Genomic DNA, 15617 nt, shown 5'->3' with positions numbered 1-15617 from the left:
CCTATAGTACACAATCAGGATTCAAAAACCACTGTGCATGATGTTTAATATACAGGAGAGAGGCATACTACATCCATAGGAAATGTTCACATGAATGCCACATGTTCATTTGGGCCACAAAATACTTTCTCAACAACACAACATACTGAGTGCATAATAAGTGTTATGCAATGCAGCTATATACAGAACACAATGCCCAGAAAGCTAACATTTATGCTCTAAGGTCATGCAGCACATTGGGTGCAGAAAAGATGTGTGTGAACACAGTGAGTACATAGGAAGGTTAGCATGCATGCAACTGTACTACATAAATCCAAAACCATTTCTTAAAACATACTAGGGCATTATAAAGAATGTATTATTCCACATTAAGTATGACAGCAAAGTATCTATGTCCCAGGTTTGTCCTACAAATGGTTTCCCCATTAGGTATGACAGAAACACGTACATGACCAAAGCTCGTTCAGTATATAGGCTAATACTCAGTAGGGTTGTGCCCCATTAAGTATGGCATCTATGAGTACATCTCCAAGTCCTGGACTGTAAATCAGCTGGCATACAACAGGGATATGCTGTTTCCTTTTAAATATGGCAAAATCATCAACATATCCAAAGCATGTCCTGTAAGTAGGCTGTTATGTAGCAGGCATGTGCCAGGCCCAATAAGGTATGTACATGTTCATAAATTATGCTATTAATAAGCAAGCCATAGAGCAGTAATGGGCTGTGCCACATTAAGTTTGGCTGAAATGTGTATCTTTCTAAAATGTGTCCTTTTAATAAGATAGGCATACAACAAGGCTGTCCTTTTCCCATTTAGGTGATCCAGTATGCCACATGCAGCCATGACTTGTTCTGTAAAGATGCTATGTACACAACATTTTAGGAATACTCCATGAGTTCCCCAAAGAAATTTACTTATTAGGTTTGGCAGTGTGTCACATACAGTCTCAACATGTCTTGTAAATAAGCTATACATATAGCATAGCATAGTTGTGATGCTCCCCATTAGGTAACACAGTGTGCTGCACAAAGCCAGTTGCTGTGTAAATTAACTATTCACATAGCAGAGCGTTGCTGTTTCCCCTTAGGTAAAATAGTGTACTGCTTTCGGTTGTTGTGTAAGTTAGCTAAGCACGCAGAAGGACTTTGCTATATCCTATTAGGTAACACATCATGGCACATGCAGCCAAAACCTGTGCCATAAATAACTGAGTTTATAACTGATGTTCAAAGTAAAGAACCATGAGACTCATAAAGTCAACAACTTTAACTCAAAGATTGCTAAACCTGAAGAATGTAAAAGTCAAAAATCAACAGATTAAAAAAGGTGACTAAAAAAACATCTTTAGCAGCACCACTATTCACACAAATATGGTTCTGTGGTGCTGTTAGGGAAATGACTTTTCATAAGGTAATGTGAAGGGTTAGCAGCAGAAGTAATGTTATGGTTAGCACATAAGAGTAAGGTGGGTTGGGGGGCACCTTACTCTCTAGTACTAACCCTAAGCCTACCCCCCCATCCCTAACCCTAACAATGCACATTACTTTATGAAAAAGACTTCCCCTAGCAGCACCACTAAACAAATCAGTCAGACACACTTATCAAGCATTATGCAAATCCACAACATTAACCTATCCCCTTACCTAATCCTTACTCTAAAACTAACTAGCAAACACTTGCATGCCCCCAGTGTGGAAACTTTTGATATAGCCAAAAGTTTCAGCATTAATATGCACATGCAAACAACCTTAACCCAAAGGACATCATTAAGCAACTTAGCAATCCCCATACTCAATAAACAAAATTTTGTGTAAAAACAGAGTAATTTAGTCTGCCTATTAAACACCGTTCAACAAACTAAAGTGCAACCAAATAACTATACACAGAACAGGGGTATAAAGCTTCCCATTATGTTGTAATGCAAAATGCAGGTGAGCAGGACTGCTGCTATTTTAGAGGCTAGACTCACAGTTGGACTACACTGTGTCCCACTAAGCTGTTCAGAAGAGAATTTACATAGTATGGAATCCACGACAATGTACTGCAAAACAGATATGTTGCTACAGGTTTGCATAAGTAGCATAATTTACAGATATACACAAAGCATTTACATGTAATGTATTCAATGTAGTGATACAGCCTAGTACTCAGTATATATTGCCAGAATTTTGTGCAGATACAGACTTATGATTTAGCAGAATCCTGCTGCAGTTTACTGATTGCAGTTTCTCACTCTTACTGCTTACCTCATGATATCCTTGATAAGTACAGTGACACATGCAATAGTTTTCTGATAAGCTTTGCAAATTTTGTTATAGGTTCATAGGTTCATAGGTTTATACTAGGCTATCTGCCCTAAGGCATTTATAAGCCTAGCCCAAATTTCTGAAAAAATACTGTGCCCATTAGTTTGTTGTGCCTCTGTCCAGCAGTGACACAGAGATGATTCCCGGGGTAAACCTACGATCTCCCATCCACAGGTCTAGATTTCTCTTGAACAGAGTCAGCGAGGTGCTCTGCCTCACATGGACCGGGATTTTATTCCACAGCATAGGGAGTCTCTGAGTGATAAATCTATCCCTCCAGCACGTCCTATTTATATCCGTGCTAAGGTTTAAGTCGCTTGCTCTAGTGGTTTTGGTGGATTTGGATTTTTTGAGGTGGAGCATGTCCATTAATTCCGGGTTGGACATGGCCTTGTATGTCAGGCACATGTCACCTCTGAGCAGATGGTATGTGACTGAATAGAGCTGGAGTTTCTTCAATCTGGCAGCATATGACAGATTTTGGAGTCCCTTTATCCTTTTGGTGAGGAACTTTTGGGGTCTCTTCAATTGCTGCAGATGTCTGGTGAGATACATCCCGAATGGGGCATTGTACTCGATCATTGGTCTGATAAGTGAAGAGTACAGGGGAACAATGACCTCACTAGATCTGGATGTGAATCCCTTCATGATCAGGTGGGCAATGTAGAAGGTCTTTCTAACCACTTTAGCAATGTGAGTGTCAAAAGAAAGGCCACTGTCAACCTGGGTCCCCAGGTCCCTGATAACCTCTTCTGTGCTTAGTGGATTGCCACCTATATGGTAGCTTGGGGTTACCTTGTTTTTCCCGAAGGGTATGACTATACATTTTTTGGCGTTTAACTTCAGGCCATGGCTCTGGCACCAGCTATCTGTTTCCGTGAGTCCCTTCTGAAGGATATCCGTGTCCGATGCACTTTCCACTATGGCGCCCAGTTTGCAGTCGTGTGCAAACTTTGTCAGCCAAAGTCCTCCCATGCTGGCCTGTACTTCTGAGAAGTAGATGCCAAACAATAGGGGGCCAAGGACCGAGCCCTGTGGGACACCAATTGTAAGCGGCTTGGAGTCTGACACAGCGCCAGCAACTCTAACCCTGTGGGTTCTGTCCTTAAGCCAGTTTGCAACCCATCTTGTGACATATGAGTTTACATTTAAGCTGGTAAGTTTTTCTACAATACCCGAGTGGGGTATTGTGTCGAAAGCCTTTGCAAGGTCAAGGTAGGCTGTATGGACTGCCTTTCCCTCATCAATGGCCTTGGTGACTGTTTCGAAGAAGTCGACCAAGTTCAAAAGGCATGATCTTCCCTTGACAAAGCCAAACTGGGTCAGGTCCAATGTCTCCAAGTCCCCTATATCTTTGTTTATGAGCTCCATTATGATCCTCTCCATAGCTTTGCAGACTAGACTTGTTAAGCTTAATTACCAGGGTCTGTAGAGGCCGCCTTTGTGGAGTGGGACCACAGTTGCCGTACGCCACTCCTTGGGCACGTATCCTGTGGTAAGGCTGAGATTAAACAGCTGCCTTATGTGCGGGGTTAATTCGTCACTTAGCTCGTAGCACAGGGGACACCATCCGGTCCCATTGATGCTGTGTTTTTAGCTTTAGAGAGCAGCTTTCACCTGCGCATTTGTGATGTCCGGGAGGCTACACTCGGCTGGGATAGTTATCTCTCCTTTAGGGGGGGAGAGGGGGGTGAAGTTTGCACTGAACCTGTCTGCCAGTATGTTGGCAATGTCTGTGGGTTCAGTGATTTTTGTATCATTTTGGACTAATTCTGAGCATATCTGGGAGTTTCCACCCAGGTTCCTAACATAGCTGAAAAAGGCCTTATGATTGTCCTTTGAATCCATGGCAATTTTTCTCTCAAAATTGGCCTTAGTTGATTTTATGAGTGCTCGTATTTTTTTACTAATAATGATCAGGGGTGACTTCCCTTTTATGGATTTTGTTCTATCATGTAATAGCTTTCTCCTCTTATTGTAAAGTTTGTTAATGGCTGGGGTCCACCAGACTGGACGTTTGCCCTTTATGGAAAGAGTCTTGGTTTTATTTGGGATTGCCTGATCCATGCAGTCCTGGAGGTGTTCATAGAAGGCATTTGTAAGGGCTTCCGCAGCTTGGGTTGTGGTTTCCTCTGGCTCAGGGGCCTTGAAGGATACTACACCAGTCTTGAGTAGTGTGAAGTTTGCTTTAGAGAAGTTCTTCACTATGGTCTTTTTTGTGGGGGGGGGGGGTGGGATGTGGATTTCCAGTGAGATTAGTTTATGATCAGATCTCACCAATGAGGGATATACTTCCGGTGTGGAGCATTTTGTCCCCATGTTTGTGACAATGAGATCTAGTATATTTTCTCCTCTCGTGGGAACAGTGACTAGCTGTTCCATGGCATTTGAATTTATGAACTCCAGGAACCGTTGGGCAAGAAAGTTAGGGCTTGAGTAATGTTCCCAGTCTATATTCGGGTAGTTGAAGTCACCCAATATGATGGTGTTTGGAGATACATTTATACCCTCCAGTGTCTTCAGGAAGGCTGTGTGGGGTTCCTGAGTTTGAGAGGGTGGCCTGTAGCATGCTACAATTTGTAGAGCAGTTTTGCCTATGGTTAGTTGCACCTGGATGGTTTCGAAGCTTGCGTTGCCACCAACCTGGAGGTGTGGGTATCCTTTATGAATATGGATACACCCCTCCTTTTGTGGTGTGGTCCGGGTTTTGGGGCGGAACGCATGATATGAGGTAAAACCTAATAGTGCCGGGGTGCTCTCAGGAGCCTTGAACCAGGTTTCAGTTACAGCACAGACATCGATGTTCTCCATACTGAGAAGGGCCTCGAGTGCGTGCATTTTGAGATTTAGACTTCTGGCATTGAGCAGCATTACCCTCAGTTTCTTCCCATTTTTGTTTTCTAGGGTGGTAGGTTTAGAATTTGAGCCTTGCCTAAAAAAGGCACTATGGGGGTGGCAAGAGCCTTAGCCAATATCCGGAATCCCAGGGGTGACAGGTGCAAGTGGTCCCTTGCGAAGCAGTGTGGCTTGTCAAGCATGTCATCCCAGGCAGACAGACACTGGATCCCCTTTGAATGACACCAGATATTAAGCCAATTGTTAAAGCTGATCATCTTGTCTCTATATTGTGGCATCATTCTTGGTGAAGGAAGGATACTGCTCAGGGTTAGGGTCATACCTGCCTAGGCTACATAATCAGAGAGCTCCTCTATGTCTCTTTTCATGTAGTCCAGGGAGGTACGTCTCAGGTCGTTCAGACCAGCATGGACAATGACTGTGTCATATTTGTACTTGCCATGGAGTGACCGGAGTGCTTGTGTTATGTGGCGGATTCTAGCGCCCGATAGGCAGCTTACTGTGACCCTCTCCTTGTTCAGCCTGGTGAGTGGGACGTCAGTGTGTCTGACTATGGAGTCACCTATGACAAGTATATTTGGTGTTGTATTTGGCCTTAAGGGCTGTGACTGCTTTGCACACTGCTTTTGTGGTTTATGTGTTGCTTGTGGGGTGTCTTGAGGTAGCAGTTGTTTGGGTGTCTGCTTTGGAGGCCTCTGCTGTTTAGGTAAATTTTACTCAGAGCCTCCGAGTATGTCTTTGTGTGTTTATGTGTTTGATTCAGTGGAGTGGTAGCATTATGTGAGGCTGGTTTTGTGGTGTGTGTAGTTGCCTTCTCCTCCTGTCTGGTCTTGCCAGTCCTGAGTTGAGAGAGCTCAGCCTCCAGTTTGGCTAAATAGCTGCATCTATATGACACTGGTATTTGTGTTATGTGGGAGGAGGAGAGGGTTGTCTGTGTACATGAGGCAGTTATAACATTGCCTCAAGATTCCCAGATTCACCAGCTGGACCGGAGATGAGATTGACAACTGACCTTTGGACATGCTAGAATAATATTGGGAAATCCTTAATTGAAAACAAGGGCCAGTGGGGAGTGAGGGTGTAGTGCTTTTAATTTTTAGTGCTGACTTATATAATTGCTTTAGTGAGCAAGTGCCAGGTAACTTGAGTGCAATGTGTTACAAGTAACTAAATGCAAAAACGACAAACAGTAACTTTCTTTCAAGTGAAACAAGGAAATAAGTACAGTAAGCAATGCAGATATCACTAGTGATCCACAGAAGCGCTGAGAAGTTACGTATTAGGTGGAATTAGCTTCCAGGGAATAACAAGCAAACAAACAACAAGCATATAAACAAAGCTAGATTCAGCAGGCCTGGATCTAGTCTATGCTAGAGCAAACAAGGTGAACCAATTTCAGTAAGCTACAGTTCAAATATTCAGGCACTATAAACCTTTAACCAGAAATTCCCAGCTCAGAAGGGCAGAGTCCAGCCTCTTCTCCCACAAGAGTGCAGACCACGAACCTTCTTAATGTAAAATAACTGGCCTGAAGCCCAAATGCCTAAACCAGAACTAATACACTTGGACACTGGGCTCTCAATCAGCAGTTCCCAACTTAGAAGGATGAAAGCTACCTGTCCTGCCACCACAGTGCTTGCCACAAACCTTCCTAATGTAAAACAACTGGTCTGAAGCCCAAGTGCTTAATCCAAAAGACTTGAATGATAGCTACACTTTAATCAAGTTACAACCAAGCAGTAATAAATACCATTGAATACGTTAGAGAATGTCTGGATTAGTGCTCAAGTTACACAAACAAAGCTAGATCCAGCAGGCCCGAATCCAGTCTATGCCACAGCAAACAAGGCGCACCAACTTCAGTAAGAGACAGTTCAGATATGCATGCACTATAAGCCTTTAACCAGAAATTCCCAGCTCAGAAGGGCAGAGTCCAGCTTCTCCTCCCACAAGAGTGCAGACCACGAACCCTCTTAATGTAAAATAACTGGCTTGAAAGCCCAAGTGCTTAAACCAGAATTAATACACTTTTAGAATAACAGACACTGAGCCCTCAATCAGCAGTTCTCAACCTAGAAGGATGTAAGCTACCTGTTCTGCCACAACAGTGCAGACCACAAACCCTCCCAGTGCAAAACAACTAACTGGTCCGAAGCCCAAGTGTTTAAGCCAAAAGGCTTAGAATGAGTTACACCAAGCAGTAATAAATACAATTGAGTATTTTAAGATGATGCAAAAGTAAAAAGAAGTAGGTAAAAACACAAGTACAGTAAAAGCAGATGAAATTTTTTCTGAACAAGTGCTGAGATCAAAGAAACCGATTTGAGTGCTGAAACTAGAAAACTGGCTAGTTATAAGAAAAAAAAATATGCTTGGCAGGATAGTACAAACTAAAGGCAAAACTGACAGACTGAATGTGTATGTGTGTGTTTGTGTGTGTGGGGGTGTATATATACCTAATATATATCTGTTGTTTGCCTTTCTATGTTTGTCATCTCTGCCAAGGCCTGTGATCTGCTCAGTAACTCGTATGACTGTAATTATAACAATACTGTTGCACATTTTCAGTGACAGCAGATCTCTAACTTTATGGCGTTGCACTCTCTTTCAAGTATTTACACATGTGCTATGCCTCTGGACAGTGGTAGCAACTTTGCCTATGATGTTTCCAATGCACACACGATATACATATCCGTCACTACCCCAAGTGGCGATGCACAGTAATTATATTACTCCCAAAGCCTTATTGTGCAGCTGTCTTACAAGTGCATCCTTTCACGTTTTTGTATTTCGTTAAACACCAGACCTGCACAGTGAACGGTGTTCTATGAATCCAGCTACAGCAATACTACCACACTGGAAGGTCTTAAATTTCTGCAACATTAGTGTGAGACAATACAAGAGGCATAAACAAGACAGGCCTTTATTTAATCATCTGAAAGGCAAAATTCAGAACATCACCTATTGCTAAGTGCAAACAAAGTTGCCAGAGAATTTTAACCAACACATATTATGTGATAAACATTTACTGCTCCAACAGTGCAAATACAATATATATGTGCTTACATTCAGCCTTGGCACAAATCAGGCAGGCAGTGGTGTTGTTGAAGAATTTGAGGATGCTGGCAACAGCTAAACTAACATCTGTATTACTAGGATGAAGGTTCAAGCTAGTGAATCTCTGAAACTGAATTTTGATGTACTCTTCTGGAGAAACTTTCACATGAGGTACCTGCAAATTAAAAATGTCTGTTGTAAATAGTGGAACAGTCCTTTTGGGTAAATCATTGTCAAATGCCACAACTTTAATACACATAATTTATTACAAAAAGCTTAAATGAATTTGTAACAAGTATAAAAGACATAGAAAAAACTTGCCATCAAATGGGCACAAGGTGCAAAAATGCAAAGCAAAATGTAACTGATAAAAAACACATTTCTCTTAATAGGATGCTTCCACTTTCTTGGATATAAAGGCTCAGAAATATGTTAAGTAGAAAAATATAGAAACAATATTCAGATTCCTGTGCAGTGATCTGATAGCTATTTGCCAGTATCTGCTTATTTCCATTAGACAGCAAGCAAGGTTTGTTTACTGACTGGATAAGGTCCAAATCTTTATTCTGTCAAGTAATTTATCTTGGGTATTGTTTGAAAATAAAACTACTTTTTTGTAAGGATAAATTACATTTAAGTAATTTAAGTAATAGGGTATTATGTTCTTTGTTAACCAACTAGATAAAACATTTTTATTGCACTGTTCTGACTAGTTTGCTACTTCTGTATCTCTGCTACCTTTAAACTAAAAAAAAAAAAAAAAAAAAAAATAATCTTGCTTTTTTCCCACTTTCTGAAATTTAAAAAAGTTCAGTTATAGATTTGCTGTTCTGAACTGTTTGTAAGTTTCTTGGAGGCCAGTGCTTGCCTGGGCTGGAGGGAAGTCTCTGTGTTCATCAGTGGCAGTGATTAACACTGAAGAGCCTGCCTGCCCCTGTAGGAGTGGTTATTGCCTAGAAACTGTAGTTTTCTTGGCCATTATCGGTCAATTCCAAACTCCTTGATCTCTCTCTCTTAAAACCCTTTTGCCTCGTGGTTTGGCATCTTTCCAGGCTTGATAGCTGTTGCTGAAGCACCTACCAAGGGGAGAAAATGCTGAAAGAAGAAAGGAGCCACTTTTGAGATTTTAAGTATTTTCTTCTGATTATTTTTTAAAATTTATACTTTGCCGCCTACTTTTCAGCGTTTTCTGGCTTGCTAAAGTTGATATCTGTATTAGAAACAGTATTTAGAACACATCTAGAGCCTGTTTACTGCATTTCCTGTGTTGCACTTAATTTAAAATCATATTTTTCTTAAAATTGCATTTTACCTGACTCTGGCCTAGCACTCAAGTGTGGGGTCATTTATTGCACTGTTCTGACTAGTTTGCTACTTGTGTATCTCTGCTACCTTTAAACTAAAACAAAAAAACCCCAAAAAATCTTGCTTTTTTTCCCACTTTCTGAAATTTAAAAATGTTCAGTTACAGATATGCTGTTCTGAACTGTTTGTAAGTTTCTTGGAGGCCAGTGCTTGCTTGGGCTAAAGGGAAGTCTCTGTGTTCATCAGTGGCAGTGATTAACACTGAACAGCCTGCCTGCCCCTGTTGGAGTGGTTACTGCCTAGAAATGTTTTGGGCTAATTCCCAGCTCTTTCAAGTTCCCTGCCTTAAAACCCGCTTTTGCGTGATTTTGCGCAGAGCGCAGCATCGGCCAGTGCCGCTTAGACGGGTTTAAACTATTCCTGGCTCCACAAAGTCTGCTCTTCACTTTTTCCCTTAGAACTGTTCTAAATCTCAAAGTAAGCACTCTATTTTCATTCTAAAGCCCTGCGATTGATCTTATAAGTAATCTTATAAGTAAACACTAACTAAAGCACCATACCCTCTTATGCTCCTTATAAGTACTTGGCTCCCTATTGGTCCTTTCTGATAAGTCAAAAAACTGTTCCTTATACTGTTCTGGCATGTCCAATAGTCAATTTTGGGTTTAGACTCCAGTCCAGCTGGTGAATCTGGGTATCTTGAGGCAATGTTACAACTGCCTTATGTACACAGACCACCCTCTCCTCCTCCCATCAAACTCAAATATATGTGAGAGATGCAACTATATAGCCAAACTGGAGGCTGAGCTCTCTCAACCCAGCACTGGCACAGTCAGTCAGGAGGAGAAGGTAACCACACACATCACTATTCCAGTCTCACATAGACCTATCACATCAGCAAGTCAAACACATAAACACACAAAAACATACTCAGAGGCTCTAAATATAAATCTGCCAAAGCAGCAGAGACCTCCAAAGCAGACATCCAAGCAACCACTACCCCACAACAATACCCACGTATCACATATTTCACAAAGTTAGTGTGCCACACAGCCACAACCCTTAAAGCTAAACAACACACCTAACACACTTGTAATAGGGGACTCTATTGTCAGACACACTGACGTCCCTCTCACCAGACCGAACAAGGAGAAGGTCACTGTAAGCTCCCTGTCGGGTGCCAGGATCTGCCACATAACACAAGCACTCAGGTCACTCCAAAGCAAGTACAAATATGACTCCGTCATTGTCCATGCTGTTGTGAATGACCTGAGACATACCTCCCTGGGCTACATGAAAAGAGACATAGAGGAGCTCTCTGATCATGGAGCCCAGACTGGTATGACCCTGACCTTGGGGAGCATCTTGCCCTCACCAAGAATGATGCCACAGTATAAAGACAAAATGATCAATTTTAACAATTGGCTAAAGTACTGGTGTCATTCTAAGGGGATTCAGTGTCTGTCAGCCTGGAATGACATGCTTGACAAGCCACGTTGCTTCACTAGGAACAGCTTGCACCTGTCACCCCTGGGCTTTCGAATACTGGTTAAGGCTCTTGCCACCCCCATAGTGCCTTTTTTAGGCAAGGCTCAAAAGACAAACCCACATCCATAGACAACACAAGAAAAAAAAAACTAAGGGTAATGCTGCTCAACACCAGAAGTCTAAACCTCAAGATGCACGCACTCGAGGCTCTCCTCAGTATGGAGAATATCGATATCTGTGCAGTGACAGAGACCTGGTTCAAGGCCCCAGAGAGCACCCCAGCATTACCAGGTTATACCTCATACCATGCTTTTCGGCCCCAAAACTTGGACCGAACCACAAAAGGAGGGGGAGTATCCATATTCATCAAAGACACCCATACCTCCAGGTTAGTGGCACTACACGAAGCATCAGAGACCATCCATGTACAGTTAACAGTGGGCAAAACTGCCTTTCAGTTTATAGCCTGCTACAGACCACCCTCCCAAACTCAGGAACCCCACTTGGCCTTCCTGAGAACACTGGAGAATATGAAGGTCTCTACAAACACAATAATATTGGGTGACTTCAACTACCCAAACATCGACTGGGAAAAATACTCAAGCCCCAACACCCTTGCCCAACGGTTCCTAGAATTTATAAACTCAAATGCTATAGAACAACTGGTCACCATTCCCACAAGAGGGGATAACATATTGGACCTGGTCATCACCAACATGGGGACTCTATGTTCCACACCAGAGGTATGTCCCTCATTGGTAAGATCAGATCATAAATTAATCTCACTGGACACCCATATCCCATCCCCACCCCCAGCAAAGGAAATCACGGTGAAAAATTTCTCAAAAGCAAATTTCACACTTCTCAAACCGAGTTGGAATCCTTCAAAGCCACCGGGCCAGTGGAAAATACTGCCCAATCAGCAGAATCCTTTACAAATGCCTTCTATGGACACCTACAGGAAAGCATGGATTGTGCTATCCCAAATATAACCAAGACTCACTCCTCCAAAGGCTGGAGACCAGTCTGGTGGACCCCAGCCATCAATAAGCTATACAACAGAAGGAGGAAGCTACTACATGATAGAGCAAAATCCCAAAAAGGGAAGGCATCTGTGATCACTACTAACAAGAAACTATGATCCCTCATAAAATTATCTAAGGCCAGCTTTGAAAGAAAACTTGCACAAGACACTAAAGATAATCACAAGACCTACTTTAGTTATGTCAGGAATCTGGGGGGCAACTCCCAGATATGCTCTGAGTTAGTACAAAATCACAAAAAATACACTGATCCCACAGACATTGCCAACATCCTGGCAGACAGGTCCAGTGCAAACCCCCCCCCCCTTCCCCCCCAAAAGACCAAATGTCTATCCCAACAGAATGTAGCCTCCCTGACATCACAAATGCACAGGTGAGAGCTGCCCTCTCCAAAGCAAAAAACACAGCATCAATGGGACCAGACGGTGTCCCGGGCTGCGTCTTACATGAGCTCCAAGAAGAACTAAACCCTCACATAAAATCACTGTTCAATCTCAGCCTTGCTACAGGATATGTACCCAAGGAATGGCATACAGCAACAGTGGTCCCGCTCCACAAAGGTGGTGCCACAACGGACCCAGGAAACTATCGCCCTATAAGCCTGACTAGTCTGGTCTGCAAAGCTATGGAGTGTATCACCATGGAACTCATAAACAAGGACATTGGTAACCTCCAGCCACTGGATCCCACCCAATTCGGCTTTGTTAAGGGCAGATCTTGCCTCTTGAACCTGGTCGACTTCTTTGAAACAGTTACCAAGGCCATAGATGAAGGGAAGGTAGTCCACATGGCCTACCTGGACCTCGCAAAAGCCTTTGATACAATATCCCACTCGGGCATCATAAATAAGCTCACCAGCTTAAATATCAACCCCTATGTCACAAGATGGGTTGCAAACTGGCTCAGGGATAGAACCCATATGGTCAGTATTGCAGTTGCCATGTCAGACTCCAAACCAGTTACAAGTGGCATCCCACAAGACTCAGTCCTGGGACCTCTCTTGTTCAGTTTATACTTCTCTGAGGTACAGGCTAATATGGGAGGACTATGTCTGACCAAGTTTGCAAATGACTGCAAGCTGGGCGCCATAATCGACTCTCCGGCTGACATAAGCATCCTCCAAAAGGGTCTCACAGAGATGGAAAACTGGTGCCAGAGCCATGGCCTTAAGCTAAATGCCAAAAAGTGCATAGTCATCCCCTTCGGGAAAAACAAAGTGCCCACAAATTACCACATAGGTGGTAATCCATTAAGTACGGAAAAAGTAATTAGGGATTTGGGGACCCAAGTAGATAGAAACCTCTCTTTTGACAATCATGTTGCCAGAGTGGTTAGAAAGACCTTTTATATAGCCCATCTTATCACAAAAGGGTTCACATCTAGAACAAGAGAGGTTATTGTGCCCCTCTACTCATCACTCATCAGGCCCATAATTGAATACAATGCCCCATTTGGGATGTACCTTGCCTGACACCTGCAGCAACTGGAGAGGCCCCAAAAGTACCTCACCAAGAGGATCAAGGGACTCAAACAGATGCCCTATGCAGTTCAGCTAAAGAAACTCCAGCTCTACTCATTTGCTTACCGCCTACTCAGAGGTGATCTATGCCTGATGTATAAAGCCATGTCAAACCCAGAATTAATGGACATGCTCCACCTCAGGAAATCCAAATCCCTTAGAGCTACACGCTCCAGGGACTTAAACCTCAGAACAGAAATAAATAGGGCATGCTGGAGGGACAAATTCATATCCCATAGGCTGCCCTCACTCTGGAACAGAATCCCAGTCCATGTTAGGCAGAGCCCCTCACTGTCCCTCTTCAAGAGAAATTTTGACGAGTGGATGGGAGATCATAAGTTTACCCCTGGGATCTCTTCTGTGTCCCTGCTAGACAGGGGCACAGTAAACTAACCTTAAAAGGGCTATCTTCTGTGACCTACTCTACAGAGGCACAGTAAACCGATCTAAAAGGGTGGTGAAAGCCAAACACACTCTGGCTAGGCTTGTAAATGCCCCAGGGCAGATAGCCTAGTATAAACCTATGAACCTATGCTGAGTCAGTATCTGCAAAAACTGATAAATTATGGTATTATATACTGTTACATGCAAATAGTGAATGAGGCGACAAGAGGAAGAAACTTCTTGGATGTTATATGACTCTCTAAAAGACTAAACTTAGTTGTAATGTAGATCCTGAGTTAGGGGGCTCAGACCATCTAAGTGTCAGTCTTAAGGTTGCTTTATTATGCTGAAAGTTGACAAGGTATTACAAAATCGTTAAAAGGTTTTATCGTTCTGACTTTCAGTTGATTGAGTTAGCTATTCAAACATGTGATTGGCACTCTAATTTTGAAAATAAAGATGTAAGTGAAAATTGGGAAGCATTTTATAATGTTGTTAGTGGTTAGATTGATCAGTATGTCCCAGTGGGGGTGAAATTACCTAGTACAGTTAGTAGCCATCCTTGGTTAAGAAAGAAAAAAGAGAAGTTTGTGGAGAAGATATAAGAGCTCTCCTTCAAATAAAAAGTAATTACAATAAATTTAAGAGAATATATTCTAAGACCATTAAAAACGTCTAACTACAAGGTATACATTTCAAAAAAACTGAAATACAAAAATAAAGGTCTTTTTAAACATCTAAGTCATTACAGTATAGATGATTCTTCTAGTACAGTGCAAAAAGATGGACATCAAACCTTTACTGAAATAACTGTATTAGTGAATATGTTTGCAGATGGTTTGTTAATAACTACTCTCAAGTGATTTCTGGAAATTCTTTACCCATACCAATTAGGGAAAGTTGTTCAATTATGAATGAGGAATTGGTAACGCTTGCCTTATCAAAAAGAAATTATAATTCAGCAGCAGAACCTAATGGTCTTAATGGATATTTTTTAAAAGGAATATCTGGAAAGTTGACTCTGTTTCACATATTGGTTTGAAAGATCTTCTGAGGAGTCATTTGTTCCCAGAATGTGAAAGTAAACTACATTAGTCCTTATTTTGAAAAGTAAACCAGGATGTAAGGTAGAAAAGTATTGACTTATTAGTTTGACTTGTATACTGGATAAATGTTTTGAGAGGGCATTGGCTTTCATGTAAGCAAGTCTTAGAGATGGCTTTGACATTTATCAACATGGTTTCCTTTCAGATAAATCATGTGTTACCAACTTGATAAGTTTTTACAAAAATATCATTAGTTCTTTGGACAATTCAATAGCTGGAAATTTCTTTCCTTCTTTTTTTTTTGCTAAAGCCATTTATTCCATTCCCCATGAAACAGTTGTAGAGACTTTAATAAAAAGAGAGAAGTCTGGTTATGTAGCTAAATGGGTATCAAATGGTTATATGGCAGGACTTACAGAGTAAAATTAAATAATTATTATTCTGATTATAGAACAATGGTGAGGGATGTACTGCAGTGCTATGCTTTGGAGCCATTGTTATTTGGTTTGGTGATGTCTGAATGTCCAAAATCTCGATTTATATGGTATTGCTGATATTAAAATAGGTCAGATGATAATTCATTTCAATGATTTGTATTTATTGCAAAAA

The 15617-nt window shown here is 41.8% G+C and overlaps 1 protein-coding gene across 1 annotated transcript in view; it reads right to left on the bottom strand.

Annotated features, from left to right (window-relative positions):
• The window catches only part of GRIK4 (glutamate ionotropic receptor kainate type subunit 4), a 5029336-nt gene that overhangs the window by 1884394 nt on the left and 3129325 nt on the right, over positions 1–15617 (bottom strand). The window contains exon 8 of the mRNA XM_044081017.1: positions 8233–8398. Within this exon, the coding sequence (XP_043936952.1) occupies positions 8233–8398 (166 nt within the window). The remainder of the gene's footprint in view (positions 1–8232; positions 8399–15617) is intronic.

This window comes from Protopterus annectens, chromosome 8.part0 (assembly GCF_019279795.1).
Source record: "Protopterus annectens isolate FY-2018-M chromosome 8.part0, PAN1.0, whole genome shotgun sequence".
NCBI classification, from domain to species: Eukaryota; Metazoa; Chordata; order Ceratodontiformes; family Protopteridae; genus Protopterus; species Protopterus annectens.
This window is presented reverse-complemented; position numbering and strand designations above follow the sequence as displayed.